This window comes from Oryzias latipes, chromosome 1 (genome assembly GCF_053564925.1).
Source record: "Oryzias latipes strain Hd-rR chromosome 1, Olatipes_Hd-rR_3.1".
NCBI lineage: Eukaryota > Metazoa > Chordata > Actinopteri > Beloniformes > Adrianichthyidae > Oryzias > Oryzias latipes.
The window spans coordinates 390,763-411,621 of NC_136237.1; the positions used below are offsets into that span (position 1 = coordinate 390,763).

Consider the following 20,859-nt stretch of genomic DNA (forward strand, 5'->3'; position numbering starts at 1 on the left):
GTGTGTGCATGTGTGTGTATTCATGTTGGAATGTATATTTTGAAGGGGGAAGGGTGTGTGTACAAAGGGGGTGCAGTTAAAATTGGCAGGTAGGGCACTGAGGGGACATCTCCTGATTACTCACAGTGATGTCCCCTCACCCTCCCCACCAAGGGGCCCTACATGTCTAAGGTGCAAATAAATCCGAGAGAGAAGGGAGGCCCATTCCATAAGCCAACAATGGGAGGGGGACCACTGCCAAGTAGCCCCCCCCCCCCAAGGCGCAATGCAGGCTAAACCCCCCACCCCCTCACCCTAATATGAGATTATATGAGGAAGGGGGTAAATTGGGGACAGCTGGTAGACTGTCCCCCGGTGGTCAAACACCCCCCCCCCCCCCCCAGCAACGCCCCCAGCTCCGGGGTCCCATCCCCCGAGGCGCCGACGCCCCAGGCCCAGCACCACCCACCCCACACAGAGAGAGTGGAGCCAGAAAGCCCCCCCCCCCCCCCCCCCCCAGAGCAAGTCCAGGCCCCCACCCCCAAGCACCGGCCCTGGGAGAGCTCTGGTCAGGCCTTGATGGGACAGAGGCTGCCAATCGGCCAGGGCAACCGCTGATTGCCTCAGCGCTGATTGCCTCAGAGACCCCGACCCGTCGAACCCCCAAGGTCCCGTACCGATAGTGGGACCCCCCCTCCCAGAAAGCCCCCTCCACAGGACGGGGCCGACAAGCCCCCCCCCCACACACCCCCAGACCCCGCAGCCCCAGCGGATGACACCCAGAGTGACCGGGGGCCCCAAGAGGGTTGCCCCGCCCCGTCCCGGAGCCAAGGAAGGGTGGATCCCAGCCCCAGGTGTAGATGGGCAGCCCGCCCAGCGCCGCTGGACCTTTCCCTCCAAGCAGGACCCCTGCCACCCCCCACCCCCCCCCAGCACGGGCAAAGAGACCACCCCCCCAAGCCAAGCCGAACCACCACTCGACCCCCCCCACACCCGTGCCCAGAAGACCACGCAGCGCCCCAACCCGCCCCACCCAAGCACCGGACCCGGCCCCCCGACCAACGGAGTCCCCACCGCCCCCCGCCGGGCATCGGAGGCCCCGACCCCCACACCCACCCCCGGCAGAAGGGCAAGGAGCAGTGACGACCAGTCCCCCCACCCCCTAAGTCACGGAGTTAGCTATGGGAGACCAGAGAGACTGAATTCTTTAAAAGTTGCTTGAACTTTGGGCTGACATTTTTTCCAAGCTGATATGATCAAACAGCAGATTTCTGTGTTGACTTATATTTATATTTTTCTTGTTTTTCCAATTTATTAAAATAGTTTTTTTAGCAATACAAAGAGTTATGAAAATGATAGATGCTAATCCTCCTTCTATATCGATGGCACTCATGTCACCAAGCACACAAAGTGACGGTGAAGCTGTGATTGAAACCTTAAGCCAGACTGATAAATCGGCACATACCTGCTGCCAGAGAGCCTGGACAGGAGTGCAGACAGAACCACAGTGCGTGCATGTAACTGTCTGGTAGATTACTGTCACAGTGCTCCCAAATGTCTGAGTTACTGAGACCCATCTTGAACATCCTCTGTCCAGTGTAGTAAATTCTGTGAAGAGTTTTGAGATGGATTAGCTGCAGATTTGGACTTTGTGTCAGTTTAAACGTGTTTCATCTGTGCTGATGCTCAAATCTGCATCCCATTTTGTTATCTAAATTGCATAAGAGTTTGTATATTTTTAGACAGAGTTTTATTCATTGAAAAATTAATCAGAGAGGTAACTACTTCTGGTAGCTTTAAATCGTTGTCTTTATATTTAAACTTTTTATTAATAATTTAAGTTGCTGATATTCCAAGAAGTTATTTATTCAATGTTTGTCTTGAAGTTCCTAGGGAGTTATGAATATTTTATCAATAATTAGGTGCTCTAGTAGTTTTACGACCCCTTCTTGCCAAGCTGGGAGTGAATCATTTTTTTGTTTATGAGGATATCTGGATTGTTCAGATGGGTGTCATTTTGCACGGTTGAATTGGCGAGTTAGATATTTTGAGGAATTCCCACCATGCTGTTAAAGCGTCGTTTATATTAATACTTTGGAAACAATCCTGTTTTTTAACTGTTTGGCTAATAAATGGTAGCTGTGACAGGTTGATCTTTCCACATAACGCCTGTTCCAAGTCTAACCATGAGTTGGTTTCTGGATTATTTTTTAACCATTTTAAGATGTATTGTAATCTCTTTGCAAGAAAGTACTTGTGGAAGTTTGGTAATTCCAAGCCTCCACAGCTTTTTGCAGATTTTAAAGTTTTTAGACTAATTCTTGCAGGTTTGTTGTTCCATAAAAAGCTTGATATCAGCCTCACATAGAAGTCCCCCTGCGATCATCTTCTGATCTATTTTTAAAGTCTTCCCAGTAATCTTTGCATTCTGATTGTAACATTTTTAGCCACAATCCAAAAAAACATTTGTGATTTTCTAGGACATAGTTTCTGCAGAGCAGCAGGAGTTTATTAGGATTTCACGAGTTGTGGGCGGGATTGTTGGTGTGGAGTAAGCCCACTCTCATTTCCCATGATCACATTGTTAACATGCTCTGCTACTAGCTTACAGCTCCTTACACCCTCAACCTAACAGTAGTGGTGCTACAAAATCAAACATTGAAACTCGTCAAATATGTTGAAGGTCTGCAGAAGCTGATGGAAGAAATCCCACATAACACACATTTAAAAGGGTTTGCAGTTAGAATGTGTTCTGACGGAATACTATGGTTTTTGTTTTACAGGTACTATCACTTTTTTGAAAGTAATCCAATCATAATTGTTGCAACACCTGCATTCAGCCAATCTTTAGGCCAACCTGGTTGTATGAAAAGCCTTCAGAAGACTACAGAGAAAGGTCATGCAGGTTCAGGACATGACTTGTGCTGTTGGTGATCATCTGCTCTGTTCTGATGTTCTGATGCTGCAGGGAAGGCCTTTGTGCCTAAGAAGAGAGTGGACCCCATCATGGAGAGTGTGACTCTGGAGCCGGAGCTGGAGGAAGCTCTGTCCAGTGCCACAGATGCAGAGCTCTGTGATATTGCAGGTATTTTTAGTTTAAAACTGAAACTGTTTTAGCTAAATTTGGAATTTCTAAGTTCAGAAACACTAAACCTGATCTCACTTTACTCATTCAGAGGATTTGTGACATTACTTTGTGTCAAATTCTGGTTGTCTTCTCCGTCTTCCATCTGAGCTCATAATTTTTGAAAATGTCAGCATCATCACGTTGGTTTGATTCCCTTCATTCTAACTCTTCTCTGTTTCATTCAGTTTCTATATTCTCTTCATTCTTCATTTTCCATCAGTTTCTCCCTGTTTTCCCTCCTTTCCCTTCACTGCTGGACTTACCCGATCACCATCTGGGTATCTGGTGACCCTTCAGCCCGCATGTGTGGAAGCATGCTCTGCTATGACCCTGCTATAGTGTGACGCAGACGTTGTCACTGCTGATAAAATCAAGACAACGGCTGTTACAAATGAATGTGTGGACGGGTTTGAGAAAAAGGCAGATTTTCATTCAGCTTCTGAAACAATTAATAGGAAAATCCATCCTAATCAATGTTTCCACGCTTCTGATCACATTCAGTAAATGATGATCACCATCAAGGTTAAAATGTTCTCATCTGACATCCAAATTCTGCTGAAAAACATTGATGTAGATCTGAGGACTCCAAACTGTTTCAGACATTCATTTATAAAAAGACTACATCCTGAAATGATGGAGACTCTGCTTCACGGTATTAACGTGTAACGTGTAAAGAAAAGCTGCCTCTCTTTCTGAACCTTTGTTTTTTGTGACAAACCTGAAATCATAAGAACTCTGCCTGAAAAAGTCCCTTTAGATGTTTAAAGCACAGAACAGAAACACGGATGCCTCATTTCAGGATGCAACCTTTAGAATAGAACATGCCTGAATAGAATTGATTTGTGTTATTGATCCCATGAAGGGAAACTTTCCTAAAATTTTTACAGTTATTTTTGAGACATTTTTATTTTGAAAGGTTAAAACATCTTGAATTGTTTGAACTGTTTATTCTTATTTTTTTTAACTTTCAAACGGATCAGATCTCCTCTGAGCCCACATGCAGCAGGTTTTCTGAAAACGTTCTCATCATCAAATTGAACCCTTTCCCGAAGTCCTTGTTTTTTGTTGGTGTTGGTGACGAGCGCCTGATTTTCTCCTCCTGTCCTGAAGATGAAACATTTTTCTGCTTTAACGGTTACCAAGCCCCACCCCCTACTGGCATGGCTCAGAAGATTTGAAGCCTTTCCCTGTCTGATCAGAAATGACCTGAACTTAAGGAACATGAGTGATAATATGTTTAAAATTAAGAAGATGAGTCAATTGTGTTTGCATTTTTGCACGGGTTCCCTTGACCTGCAGGAAACCTGTTGCTGCTGTTGTGTCACCTGTGTGGTTTTTTTTTGAGGTTCGTGTTGAAAGATTCAGGTGTGAGTGCATGTGAGGTATCCATGACGAGATCACGTCTAAAGTTCATGTTGGACCGAGTCTGCTGCTTTATCTGCTGCACCTGCTTCTTTGCTGTGTCAGTGAGCATGGCCATCGAAGCAAACACACTTTTGTCTTTTTGCATCCATTTTTAGGCAAAAAAAACGATTAAATGTTTGTATTTTGTTGTCCGACAGCCATTCTGGGCATGCACACTCTGATGAGCAACCAGCAGTACTACGAAGCTCTGGCAAGCAGCACCATCGTCAACAAGCAGGGCCTCAACAGTACGTGCAACACACACACAAAGACACACGCGTATACAAAAACACACATATCGACACACACAAACAGACACACAAAGACACACACACCAACGCATACACACAAACACATACTAGCACACAAAAAGACACACACGTATACACAAACACACATAAAGACACAGACACACACATACAGACAAACAAGCACACAAATACACAAAGACACACACCAACGCATACACACATTAAGACACAAACACACTTACACACACACCAAAGCACACACACAAACACATGCAGACAAAGTTTGTCATTATTATTCAGTGAATAAAAACACGGTGACAAAGTTAAGGCAAAGACAAAAAATAGTGCAGCACTTTTGTAAAAATGCATTTGTAGTGAAAATATATTTACAGTAGAGACACATGAGATGACTTGTACAGAGACATTAATATACCTTTTCAGGTAACACTCTTTTGTTCTTTTTATTTTTTATTGTGAGTTCATCCACAGAAGGGTAAGGGGTCTGTATGACCTCAGGGTTTGTCTGGGATGTTTGGTGGGGTTAGTCCTACTGCACCAACAGCAGGTTTGGCTGTAATGTTTTCTTCAAGCTATGGGCTCCTTGTAGCTCAGCATCCATGTGTGGGGGTACGCACAATCCCCTGGGAAATAAACCTGGCATGTGTAAACAGGACCTTACTTCAATTCATTGTTTCAATATATAAAAAAGAGACATTCGCATTCCATTACTAAAAAAACATCTATCTATACTCATCAACAAAAGTATCTGATTGATATTCCAATGACAATCAGACTCATTAGAATACTTTTCAGCTATAATCTTGATGTGCATGATGAGATTTTTTTCTCAAAACAACAAATGTCTTCTGAGAGGCATTTTTCTAAAGATAAAAAAAGCACGGCGGGTGAATCAATGCTGAAAAACGGAATACAATAAACAAATTGCATAATGTCCAAAGTCAACCTGTAGTAACGTGAATTTTGTGCTGGGCTCCTACATGCATGTCCTTCAGAGCTTTACCATGCTCATTTCAAGAGCTGTTAGTAAGAATGACGTGTCTGAGACTAACACTATTCTAGCCATTACCATGTGTGGGGCCAGGTAAGATGGTAGGGAGATCACGTCAACATTGAGGTGTTCTCCCTACCATGACAAAGGTGGATAAAGGTGGAAAGATTTCATGTAATCCATGGACACCAGTGAAGATCACAAATCATTGAAGAAGAAAGGTTCAGAGCTCTGTCTAGTGGGTCTAGATGACCCCACTCCCAACGTTAAAGTGCCTAGGATAACACAAGGGTTAAAATGTTTATTTCATTTACTCTTCTGAACTTTTGTCTCACTTTTTCATTTTCTACTGTTATATGAAGGAATTTTTTTTTGCAGGTCTGGTTAGCATGAGAAGAAAACATGAGACGTGGTTTTGCTGTACAATAAAATACTTTATTTATTATAGTCTCTGAGTGCAAAGAACAAGACTTCTATGTGATAAAATAGCCCTCCGCTTTGTTTGCCAATAACATTCATGCAGGCAGAAGTGTAGAAGAATCCCAGCAATGAACTACCTAGATATTTGTGTTTACGGTATTATCTGGGTCGCTTTAGGTTGACAGCTGGATCCAGCTTCAGATCCACTTTGGTGTTCACTGTAGTAGATTTAGAAACTGGCTGACTGTGAGATTAAACCACAGGGGTATTCCAGAAAGCAAGGTTAACCTACATACCTACCTTCATGACACACACCTACATGACACACACCTATATGACACACACCTGCATGACACATACCTTCATGACACACACCTATATGACACATACCTTCATGACACATACCTTCATGACACATACCTATATGACACATACCTTCATGACACATACCTATATGACACATACCTATATGACACATACCTTCATGACACATACCTTCATGACACATACCTTCATGACACATACCTACATGACACATACCTACATGACACACACCTATATGACACATACCTTCATGACACATACCTTCATGACACATACCTTCATGACACATACCTTCATGACACACACCTATATGACACATACCTTCATGACACAGACCTTCATGACACATACCTTCATGACACATACCTTCATGACACATACCTACATGACACATACCTTCATGACACACACCTTCATGACACATACCTTCATGACACATACCTACATGACACATACCTACATGACACACACCTGCATGACACACACCTGCATGACACATACCTTCATGACACATACCTATATGACACATACCTTCATGACACATACCTATATGACACATACCTTCATGACACATACCTTCATGACACACACCTATATGACACATACCTTCATGACACATACCTTCATGACACATACCTTCATGACACATACCTTCATGACACACACCTATATGACACATACCTTCATGACACAGACCTTCATGACACATACCTTCATGACACATACCTACATGACACATACCTTCATGACACACACCTTCATGACACATACCTTCATGACACATACCTACATGACACATACCTACATGACACACACCTGCATGACACACACCTGCATGACACATACCTTCATGACACATACCTATATGACACATACCTTCATGACACATACCTATATGACACATACCTTCATGACACATACCTTCATGACACATACCTACATGACACATACCTTCATGACACATACCTTCATGACACATACCTTCATGACACATACCTACATGACACATACCTACATGACACACACCTGCATGACACACACCTGCATGACACATACCTTCATGACACATACCTATATGACACATACCTTCATGACACATACCTATATGACACATACCTTCATGACACATACCTTCATGACACACACCTATATGACACATACCTTCATGACACATACCTTCATGACACATACCTTCATGACACATACCTTCATGACACATACCTACATGACACATACCTTCATGACACATACCTTCATGACACATACCTTCATGACACATACCTACATGACACATACCTTCATGACACACACCTGCATGACACATACCTTCATGACACATACCTATATGACACATACCTTCATGACACATACCTATATGACACATACCTTCATGACACATACCTTCATGACACACACCTATATGACACATACCTTCATGACACATACCTTCATGACACATACCTTCATGACACATACCTTCATGACACACACCTATATGACACATACCTTCATGACACAGACCTTCATGACACATACCTTCATGACACATACCTTCATGACACATACCTACATGACACATACCTTCATGACACACACCTTCATGACACATACCTTCATGACACATACCTATATGACACATACCTATATGACACATACCTTCATGACACATACCTTCATGACACACACCTATATGACACATACCTTCATGACACATACCTTCATGACACATACCTATATGACACATACCTTCATGACACATACCTTCATGACACATACCTATATGACACATACCTTCATGACACATACCTTCATGACACACACCTATATGACACATACCTTCATGACACATACCTTCATGACACATACCTTCATGACACATACCTTCATGACACATACCTACATGACACATACCTTCATGACACACACCTTCATGACACATACCTTCATGACACATACCTATATGACACATACCTATATGACACATACCTTCATGACACATACCTTCATGACACATACCTTCATGACACATACCTTCATGACACATACCTTCATGACACATACCTACATGACACATACCTTCATGACACACACCTTCATGACACATACCTTCATGACACATACCTATATGACACATACCTATATGACACATACCTATATGACACATACTTTCATGACACATACCTTCATGACACATACCTTCATGACACATACCTACATGACACATACCTTCATGACACACACCTGCATGACACATACCTTCATGACACATACCTTCATGACACACACCTACATGACACACACCTACATGACACACACCTATATGACACACACCTGCATGACACACACCTACATGACACACACCTATATGACACATACCTTCATGACACACACCTACATGACACACACCTACATGACACACACCTATATGACACACACCTGCATGACACACACCTACATGACACACACCTATATGACATATACCTTCATGACACATACCTATATGACACATACCTTCATGACACATACCTTCATGACACATACCTACATGACACACACCTACATGACACACACCTATATGACACATACCTTCATGACACACACCTACATGACACACACCTATATGACATACACTTACATGACACACACCTATATGACACATACCTTCATGACACACACCTACATGACACACACCTATATGACATACACTTACATGACACACACCTATATGACACATACCTTCATGACACATACCTATATGACACATACCTTCATGACACATACCTTCATGACACATACCTACATGACACACACCTACATGACACACACCTATATGACACACACCTGCATGACACACACCTACATGACACACACCTATATGACGCATACTGTCATGGTTTGAGTTTGCTGTCTTGTTTTTCGTCTTGTTTTCTGTTTCCTGTTTTATTTTGTAAGGTCCTGTCTTGTCTTGTTTCTTGAGTTTTACTTCCTTTGGTCCCCATCAGCCCTGATCGTGTCCACTTGTGTCTTGTCTGCCCTGTCTGTATTTAAGTCTCGTCTCTGCCTTCCTCCTGTGCTGGTCCATTAACTCGGTCTTGGTGTTCATGTCTTGCTGTCAAGTCCCTTGTTCCTCGCCACGCCACAGTGAGTTTTCGTTTGGTTTTTGTCATCCTGCTCCGCAGCGCTTTTTGTTTGTTCTTTTTGTGTATTAAAACCCACTAGCCCTGATCCTCATGCCTCCGCCTCTGCGTCTGGGTCCAACCGGCTCTCGAGCCACCCTCCACCATGACACATACCTTCATGACACATACCTATATAACACATACCTATATGACACACACCTGCATGACACACACCTATATGACACACACCTATATGACACACACCTTCATGACACATACCTACATGACACATACCTATATGACACACACCTATATGACACACACCTATATGACACACACCTTCATGACACATACCTCTATAACACATACCTATATGACACACACCTGCATGACACACACCTATATGACACATACCTACATGACACACACCTATATGACACACACCTATATGACACATACCTACATGACACACACCTATATGACACACACCTATATGACACATAACTTCATGACACATACCTTCATGACACATACCTTCATGACACATACCTTCATGACACATACCTACATGACACATACCTTCATGACACACACCTGCATGACACATACCTTCATGACACATACCTTCATGACACACACCTACATGACACACACCTACATGACACACACCTATATGACACACACCTGCATGACACACACCTACATGACACACACCTATATGACACACACCTATATGACACATACCTTCATGACACATACCTACATGACACATAACTACATGTTTGATCGGTTACCATGGCGCCGCGTGTGTGGCAGCTTATCTGGGCAGCTCTACCTTTTTGTGTTCCTTACTTTGCGTTTTTTAATATTTTCTTCCAACTTATTTGTGTTTTTTGTATTTTTCAACAACTATTACGAAGTTCAACGACAAACGACAGGAACATTATTACTTTTGCTTTTTGTTTTTTTATTTTTTCTCAACCTTTTGAACCGGCCTCGGGGAATCCGTTAGGATGCAGCTCCATTGTTTACACTCGAGATCAGCTGTTAGCTCTTGGACGAGTTGAGATTCTCCTCGCTGGAAAGCCAGATGTTCCAGCTGAAATACGGAGGAAACGACGAGGCTGCAGAGCTGGAGTTAAACGCCGGAAGAGAAGACGGAGGTACAAGCCATGTTTACCATCCGTTACTATGGGAAACGTCCGCGCGCTCTCTAACAAGCTGGACGAGCTAACAGCGCTCATGCGTCTGCAGCGGGTGTACCGTGAGAGCAGCCTGCTGTGTTTCACCGAGACGTGGCTCAACCAGGACATGACAAACTCCGTGGTCTCAGTTACTGGATTCACGCTGGTGCGGGCGGACCGGAGCGCGGCGCAGAGCGGAAAGAAGAAAGGCGGTGGTCTGGCGGTGTTCGTGAATGACAGGTGGTGTAACCGGAACCACATGACTGTGAAAGAACAGCACTGCAGCAAGGACATTGAACTGGTGGCAGTCAGCGTTCGGCCGTACTACCTTCCACGGGAGTTTTCCCATGTGCTGGTGGTGACTGTTTACATCCCCCCGTCGGCTGACGCTGCTGTCGCTTGTGAGCGCGTGCACAGCACCGTGTCCCAGCTGCAGACACAACACCCGCAGGCCCTGATCCTGATTTCTGGGGACTTTAACCATGCATGCACCCCCCTCTCCGCCACCCTGTCCAACTTCACCCAGTATGTGAACTGTCATACGAGGGACAGAAAAACTCTGGACCTTTTCTATGCTAACATCAAGAATGCATATACTTCTGCCCCCCTCCCCCCTTTAAGACGCTCTGATCACAACCTGGTCCATCTCTCCTCTGCGTACACTCCAGTGGTGAAACAGCAGAAACCACAGATTAAAACGGTGAAGATCTGGACTGAGGAGGTAACAGAGCGACTAAGGGACTGTTTTAGCACCACAGACTGAGACGTTCTCTGCAGTCCACACGGGGAGGACATTGACAGTCTCACTAACTGCATCACGGACTATGTCAATTTTTGTGTGGAAAACACAGTGCACACAAAATCAGTGCAGTGTTTTTCCAACAACAAGCCCTGGGTTACTCCTGAGCTGAAGACCCTCCACCTGGGCCAGTCAGACCACATTTCCCTGCTCCTAGCCCCTGCATATACCCCCCTCAGGAAACGGGCTCCCACCAAAAGAAAGACTATTAAAACTTGGCCCGAAGGTGCCTCCCACCAGCTGCAGGACTGCTTTGAAAGAACAAATTGGGAGGAACACAGCCTTCAGGTCCGGTGACAGGAACCTGTACAGCTCTGCCAGAGCAAACCTGAAGAGAGGCATCCGACAGGCCAAAATAGACTACAAGCAAAAAATGGAAGACAACCTCAAAACAAACAACACACGGCAGGTTTGGCAAGGGATCCAACATCTAACCAACTACAGACCAAACCTCGCTGCTGTTGATGGGAACCCTTCACTGGCAGAGGAGCTTAACCTCTTCTTTGCCCGCTTCGAGGTGGAGCCACCAGAGACAGCTGCATTACAGGCATCAGCGAACAACGGCCCCTCCCTAAGGGTAGAGGAACATGAGGTGAGGCGCACGCTGAGGTCTGTGAACCCGAGGAAGGCTGTCGGACCTGATGGCATCACTGGACAGGTGCTGAAGGACTGTGCAGACCAGCTGGCGGGGGTCTTTACTAAGATCTTCAATCGTTCCTTACATCAGTCCATCGTCCCACCCTGCCTCAAATCCTCAACTATTGTCCCTCTGCCCAAAACATCCACAATCACAGGCCTCAAGGACTATAGACCCGTCGCCTTGACCCCGATCATCACAAAATGCCTTGAGAAACTGGTACGCAACCACATTACCTCATGCCTTCCATCAACACTTGACAGCTACCAGTTTGCATACAGGGCGAACAGGTCCACAGAAGATGCCATCACCACCACTCTCCACACTGCTTTGTCCCATCTGGAGCAACCGGGGAACTACGTGAGGCTGCTGTTTGTGGATTTCAGTTCCGCCTTTAACACCATCCTCCCTCACAGACTTGTTTCCAAACTGGAGGCCCTCGGACTCCCCACCTCCACATGCCTCTGGATTTTGGACTTCTTGACAGACCGCCCCCAGAGGGTTAGAGTAGGGTCCCACACGTCGACAGCTCTCACCCTCAGTACCGGCTCCCCACAGGGCTGTGTGCTGAGCCCCCTGCTCTACACCCTCTACACACAAGACTGCACCTCCACCCACCCCAGCAATACCATCATTAAGTTTGCAGACGACACCACAGTAGTGGGGCTCATCTCTGGGAATGATGAGTCCGCTTACCGGGACGAGGTGGAGCGGCTCTGTGTCTGGTGTGAAAAAAACAATCTAATCCTCAACACAACAAAAACCAAGGAAATGGTGGTGGACTACAGGAGAAAAAAAATGTCATTCAGCCACTGTCTATTGGTGGGGATTGTGTGGAGAGGGTGGCTGCTTTCAAGCTCCTGGGCGTCACCATTGAGCAGGACCTGACCTGGAGCGCCAACACCACTGCTCTGGTGAAGAAGGCCCAGCAGAGACTGTATTTTCTCAGGCTTTTAAAGAAAAACAAACTGAGTGAGAAACTGCTGGTGTCCTTCTACCGCTGCTCAATAGAGAGCATTTTAACGTACTGTGTCTGTGCCTGGTTTGCCAGTTGCACAGCTGCGGCTAGGACAGCTCTCCAGAGAGTCGCCACAAGAGCCCAGAAGATCATCGGCTGCCCTCTCCCATCCCTGGAAGAACTGTACAGTTCTCGCTGCCTAAAAAAGGCTCAAAACATTCTGCTGGATCCATCACACCCCGGTCATTCCCAGTTTGAACTGCTGCCTTCAGGCAGGAGATACAGAACAATTAAAACAAGGACAAACAGATTAAAAAACAGCTTCTATCCGAGAGCCACCGTGGCCTTAAACGCTGCTAAATAAAGTTTATTTATTAGGGAAGTGTGCAATAACCGGAGAAGGTGTAACCTCCTTTTTATATTTTGTTGTATATTTTTTAACATATCTTTCTGATATTGTCTTATTTCGCAGTTTTTAGTTTTCTATTCTTACTTGACTTTTTATTCCACCGGAAAAAATTGCACTGTAATTTCGTTGTACATGTACAATGACAAATAAAGATATTTCTATTTCTATTTCTATTCTAAATAAAAAGAAGAGGGCTTTTCTCTCTGGGGACAAGGAGGAGCTACGCAGAGTACAGAGGGACCTGAAATATAAGATCAGGAAGTGCAAGGACTGCTACAGGAAGAAGCTGGAGCAGCGCCTGGAACAGAACAACATCCGTGATGTGTGGAGGGGTCTAAAACACATCTCAGGACATGCTGAGGCTGGAAATGTCGCCAGGTCACAGGTGACCAAGCCTGGATAAATGAACTGAACCTGTTCTTTAACAGATTTGATTCTGCCCAGCCCCCAGTCTCCACCCACACGGCCCCCCCCTTCACACCTTTCCAGCTCAGGCGTCTCCTCCCAGCTGCAGCTGTTACCACCTCAGCACCAAACAGTCCACTCTCCCCTTCTTCCAACAGAAGCAAAGGGACCCCCCCCCAACGACTCACAGCACCAGACCAGCCACCTCCCACCCATCCTCCAACCCCCCTTTGCCTCACCCTGAATCAGGTTAGGATGGAGTTAAGGAGAACAAAGGCCAGGAAGGCAACAGGCCCTGACAGCATCACCTCCAGGCTCCTCAGGGAGTGTGCAGACCAGCTCTGTGTGGGGGGGCTGTTCATATTTAATATGAGCCTCAGACTGGAGAAGGTACCAGTCCTCTGGAGGACTTCCTGCCTGGTTCCGGTTCCAAAGGTACCTCGTCCTACGGAACCGAACCACTTCAGACCTGTCGCCTTGACTTCCCACCTGATGAAGGCTATGGAGAGGATCATCCTCAGCCATCTCCGCACTCAGGTGAGCTCAGCACTGGACCCGCTGCAGTTTGCATATCGACCAGGCATCGGGGTGGATGACGCCATCATCTACCTGCAGCTGGGCCCTGTCTCACCTGGAGGCCCCTGGGAGATTACTGTGAGAGTTTTTTGATTTCTCCAGTGCTTTCAACACAATTCAGCCATCACTGCTGAGGAGGAAGCTGGAGGTTGCAGGTGTGGACCAACATCTGGTTGCTTGGACCATCAACTACCTCACAGACAGGCCACAGTTTGTGAGGCTGCGTGACTGATGTGGTGGTCTGCAGCACGGGGGCACCTCAAGGGACTGTGTTCTCCCCATTCCTGTTTACCCTGTACACATCAGACTTCACCTACGACTCCCACCACTGTCATCTGCAGAAGTTCTCAGACGACAGTGCCATTGTGGGCTGTGTATCAGGGGGGGATGAGCAGGAGTACAGGGGGGTCATCACTGACTTTGTTGGCTGGTGTGAAGTTAACCACCTGCTGCTTAACACCAGCAAGACGAAGGAGCTGATACTGGACTTCAAGAGGTCCTCACCACCACAGTCACCGGTGAACATCCAGGGTTCAGACATTGAGGTCGTGGACACATTTAAATATCTGGGTGTTCACCTGAACAACAGACTGGACTGGTCCAACAACACGGATGCTCTGTACAGGAGGGGCCAGAGTCGCCTTCACCTGCTGAGGAGCCTGAGGTCCTTTGGCGTGTGCAGACAGCTGCTGAGGACCTTTTATGACACTGTGGTGGCCTCAGTGGTCCTTTATGGAGTTGTGTGCTGAGCGGGGGGCAGTGCAGGCAGAGACTTGAAGAGGCTTAACAAACTGGTTAGGAGGGCCGGCTCTGTCCTGGGCTGCACACTAGAATCCATCGAGGAGGTGGCGGACAGGAGGATGTTAGCTAAGCTGACATCCATCATGGATAACCCCTCCCACCCCCTACACCAAACTGTAGAGGCGCTGACCAGCTCCTTCAGCACAAGACTGTTGCACCCTCAGTGTAAGAAGGAGCGCTACCGCAGGTCATTCCTCCCCACAGCCATCAGACTGTACAACACCGTGTCAAAGTGACACTCCACGGTCCCAGGGGTGTTTTTCTGTTTAGTCATTGATTCATTTACTTTTGTTGTAGTTGTTGTTTTTCAATTTTAAATTGTTTTTTGTTCCTGAACAGTTGTTTGTTTTTGTTTTTGGTGTGAACTTCATTAGTTATTTCTGTATTTTGAAAAAATTTGTAATGTTTTTTTACAGTTTACATGTTTTGCAGACCGCATGTTTTTTACACTTTTGCAGCTGTATTTATTTAATATTTATTTCTTTATTTATTAAGAATCTCATTTTTGATAATAATTTTTCATAATAATTTTAGTAATATTTTTAATGATCTAATATAAATGTCATTTGTGATGTCCTTTATTGATGTTATATTATATAGATTATTTCTGAATGTCGTGTTGCTGCCACAGAAATGAAATTTCCCCATTGTGGGATTAATAAAGTCATCTATCTATCTATCTATCTATCTATCTATCTATCTATCTATCTATCTATCTATCTATCTATCTATCTATCTATCTATCTATCTATCTATCTATCTATCTATCTATCTATCTATCTATCTATCTATCTATCTATCTATCTATCTATGACGTATACCTACATACCTACCTACATGACTCCTACCTAACTTGTGACCGGGGTTTAAATATTAGGAAGTCATGAGCTTTAGCTAAAGCAGTTAGCGTTCGCATGGTGGAACTGGCCGGTGGACCCGCATAGACTGTGGGCGTGGACAAAAACAAAGGGGGGGAAATGGCTTCATTTGGCCCTGCCTCTTTTCATCATATTTAGACAACGTCTAAGTTAGGCGGAACTAAATCCAGCCAACATGGCGGCCCTGTGAGCTGACAAGTTATTCTTCAAGTAGGAGGACTGCAGAAGTCAATGGGTGACGTCAGAGATGATTGTCCAGTAATATAAATGTCTGTGGTCAGAGGTCAGAGGTTCTGGTCATGGTTGTGTTCTGTCACTTACTGGGCTCCACTCCTGGGTCTGTCACAAACTCTGCAGTAGCTCTGGGTCTTGATCCAAGTCTGATGATGACACTTTGAGACTCACCAAGTTCACCTGCAACACCTGACTGTCTACTACCAACCTGAAGGCGCTGTGGTCAGGTGGACCTGCTCGTCCGTTTAGCTGTGTGTTCATGGCTGTTTGATTGATGGACTTACTTACAAAATGAGCTTTTTATCCCCACAGAATGTTGACACTGATGAAACATTTTAAAGGCTCCAATTTGGCTCCAATAAGTCAGACACGCTGAACGTAGTAAGACCATCATGTGGAAAACATAAAATGAGCTGTCTGTCACCACAGTACAATTACCTCCCATCCTCTGTGAAGTGAAACAGACACTGTGGAGACGACATCCACTTAGTTTACATGATATCCATCACTTATTGGGAGCCAGGTCAATGAAAATGACTGCAGCATTACATTTTGAATGGTGGAACAGTGCAGGTTCCTGCTGCAGAGCATCGCTGAACATACAGTCTTCTTTGTCCTGTCTTCCTCTCCAGGTGTGATCCAGTGCACACAGTATAAGCCGGTCCCTGATGAGGAGCCAAACTCCACTGACGTGGAGGAAACACTGATGAAAATCAAGAGGAATGATCCTGACCTGGTGGAGGTCAACCTCAACAACATCAAGGTCAGAGAATGGTGTAGTTTGAAGGAAAAGGGAAGACTACAAGTTGTTTTTTTATTTCCTCAGCAGAGCACATTTCCCATGAATTTGCTTGATCTTTAGCTGAACTTCAGGTTCCACTGAGAGATCCTCAGAGGATGGCTGCTACTGAGCACAACGGCATCCTAGAAGCAGCTGGACCTCAGAACATCAGATGCCTACAAGAGCTCCACCTCTACGGACTTCATAGAATTTTGTGAAGTCCTGTGAAAATGGGACTTCACAAAAAATCCATCATCCACTTTACAGGAAGAGAAACACTCACTCGAGCACAGGTGCTATCTCACCTTTGCACAAATACCGTAATTAACGGACTATAGAGCGCACCCGATTATAAGCCGCACCTGTCCATTTTCACGTATTTAACTTCTTTTGTACATACACAAGCCGCGTCAGTGTACAAGCCGCATGCATTACGCAACATGGTCAGCCTGATAATTCACGTTCCGACTCCCAAACTGAGTGCATTTCATTAGCACACTGTGGGAGGAGACAGCCTTGCCTGAGGCTCATGTTTTTGAATACACCCACATCTGACAAACAGCATGGACCTCTATTCTGTTCACAAGTTCCTCACTTATGTTTTTTTTTATTTTGTTTTTTTTTACTTATTGACAATCTAGATATCATACATAAAATTACAAAAAGTAACCATATAATCAACATTACATCCCTCAGTTATGAGTCTTAGGGGCTAAAGGCGGGTCTAACCCGGCCCGCCATACTGTTGTACGTGTTTAAGAATGAGCAAGGAGCAGCAGTGGATGGAGGGGCGAACGGAAGAACAGCTCTCCTTCCGCTTGTGTCGCGGCAGCATTATGGTGGTAACGGGGCTGGTTAAAAAAAACACCGATAAAATGAAGCAGCGGCGACTGAAAAGCGCGCGCCTCAGCGCGATACGCGCACCTCTGCGCGGCGCGTGCGTCAGAAGTTTCCTTCCACAATAAACACTGTTGCTCCGTGGACGCCTCGAGGAAGCCCTGGCTGCAGCCTGCAGAATGGCTCGACGCCTCTGCGCTCCGCGCTCGCCCCACGCGCTCCTTGTCTCCCCTTCCTATCTTCTCCGAAACCCCTGGCCAGGGCGGCTCCAGGGAGTAGCGCTTCGTCCCCATTGCGCCGGTGGACGGAGCAAATCGTGTCTGTGCAGAGCAATCGGACTTAATACTGTACGTTTTGTGTATGAGGGGCGGATGCGTTGTTACGTGTGGGAGCCATCAGACTGCCATCGGCCCCGCAGCTCTATGTGAACGAGTAGCAGGAGAACATGTCTCCAGCTCACACAGAGGCTGTGAGCTTTTCAAAGCAAAATTCAGCTCAGTCCTTAGAAACAGTTAAAATGACCACGTCAATTTGTGTTTCCAGTCGTGTCCCGACAAAATAAAGGCTGATGTTATTCCCACATATTTACGTGCAGCCCAGCTGCAGATTGCAGCTTTTCCGTCAGCAGCTGACCGGCTTTTCCAAACTCGTTGGTGATGGTGGATTTTTTTATGCTGCCTTTAACGATTGCTTTTAACTTGAAAGCTGCATCATAATGTAGTGGCGATCATGTGCACGTTGGGTCTAATGGCACCAAAGTATTCTGGGATGCGGCCGGACATGCGTGTTTCTTTTTGTTGAACCATGACTGAAGTGTCTAAGACCTGAACTCAAGTCCATGCTGTTTGGCTGCTTAGAGGTGTGTTGAAAAATAAATGACTTGTTGCTTGGAGTTGAATAGAAAAGTCATACCATTCACTGAGTCCGAAAGTACATACATGGCGGCCGCCAATTAAATCTAGAAATTAGCCACGTCACTGAATAAGCCGCAGGGCTGTAAGTGCAGGAAAAAAGTAGCGGCTTATAGTCCGGAAATTACGGTAGTTTGCGTGATTGAATGAAATGTCTCACACTAGTTGGTTTGAATGCATAAGTATGCGTGTGGGAACACTTCCGGTTCCGGGTTACACAGCAGGATGCGTGGCGTGCCTCTCTGCGAATACAACTATCTTCAAATTACTTAAAAGGTTGATTTTCCCCAAAAAAGAGAGCTGACCATGCCCCCGAAGAAACCCCAGGAATACGAAGACCTCAAAAAGACTCTTGACTTATTCAAGAAACGCTGAAAAGTTTTATGGAACAAGTGTCGGCTAAGCTAACGCCACTTTGGGAAATGATGGAAGAGTTCCGAAGATTTCGGGCTCAAAACGAGCAGCGAGAAAACCGGGTCGAGATTCTTGAGAAAAGACTGGACGATGTGGAACAGCAAGTAAGGATGAATAATGTCATTCTCACTGGAGTACCGATCAAGCCTCGAACGAAACTGACAGCAGGAGCAAGCACTGCTAATGCTAGCGTTAGCTTAGCTAGCAGTGCTAATACGGAGATCGGTGCAGTGTCTTTGGAGCAGCAAATACATTCATTTCTCACATCTAAAGGGATTTCCCTGGATCTCAATACCATCGAGACCTGCCACCTGCTCCCCAGGAGAAAGGAGACGGATAAACCAGCAATCCTCATCAGGTTTGTGAATCACAAACACAAGCTAGCTTTGATGACCCAAAGGAAACAACTGAAAGGTTCGGCTGCTTATCTGAACGACCATCTGACCAGAAGGAATGCTGAAATCTCAAAACATGCACGGCTTCTCAGGAAGCGTAAGCAGATTGAGAACACTTGGGTTAAAGGCTGCAGGATTTACGTCAAACCGCTCGGTCCAGAGGACCGGTCCAAGGTTCTGGTTGTGAACACCATGAAAGACTTTGAAAAGTGTTTGATCACGGTCGTCTGAAACAACATGGAGTAATAAACCAAAGAGACAAATAATTTCAAGAAATATGACACGTGGATTCATCACTTTCTCTGTATGTCTGATGTGACCTGAATAACAGAGTTCTGACCTGCAGACAACTTGACCTCAACTTTCACCGTCGCTGATATCAGCTGAAGAAGGATATGGACCTGAATCTAATGTCTGCAGTCATAACATCGAAGAGAACTATTAACTCTGTTTTGAACCCAGAAGAACGGCTGTTATCAGTAAAAGAAGAAATACCAACCTTGGACAATCGACAGTTATGGACCCTTTTTACTTTTCCCCTACTGCATTACTTTATTATAAAAAAAATAAAAATACAAAAAAAATATTAAAAAAAGTAAAACAAATGATTAATCACTTATTGAAAATTGTTAAATTGATTGACTTTTAATGATATTACTTCACTTTCTCCAAAAATTGATAAATTGATTCAAAAATCATTCCTAATGTAGCCTAATTTTGCACGTTTTTAACTTTTGATACTTGATGAAATTTTGCTATGAAAATTCCTGAAACAGTGTTGTGTCTACTTTACTGATATAGTATTATGTTTTATTCATATGAATGGCTTTTATAAGTAACATAATCTGCATATATTTCATTTTTTTTTTTTTCTGCATATATTTCAGATGACTGATCTGCATTTGACATGTTGATTTCTAAAAGTTATTTTTGACGTAATACTTAAGTAATTCATCTTTGTCATGTGCTTTATCGATGTCTTATGATTTTTAATTCTTTTTTTTTTT

At 44.9% G+C, this 20,859-nt stretch overlaps 1 protein-coding gene across 3 annotated transcripts in view; it reads left to right on the forward strand.

Moving 5' to 3' along the window:
• The window catches only part of tmod1 (tropomodulin 1), a 114,671-nt gene that overhangs the window by 63,383 nt on the left and 30,429 nt on the right, over positions 1–20,859 (forward strand). For all 3 annotated transcript variants that reach the window (XM_023952050.2, XM_023952021.2, XM_023952078.2), the window contains exons 5-7: positions 2,948–3,064; positions 4,669–4,758; positions 17,147–17,277. In XM_023952050.2, coding sequence (XP_023807818.1) covers positions 2,948–3,064; positions 4,669–4,758; positions 17,147–17,277 — 338 coding nt within the window. The remainder of the gene's footprint in view (positions 1–2,947; positions 3,065–4,668; positions 4,759–17,146; positions 17,278–20,859) is intronic.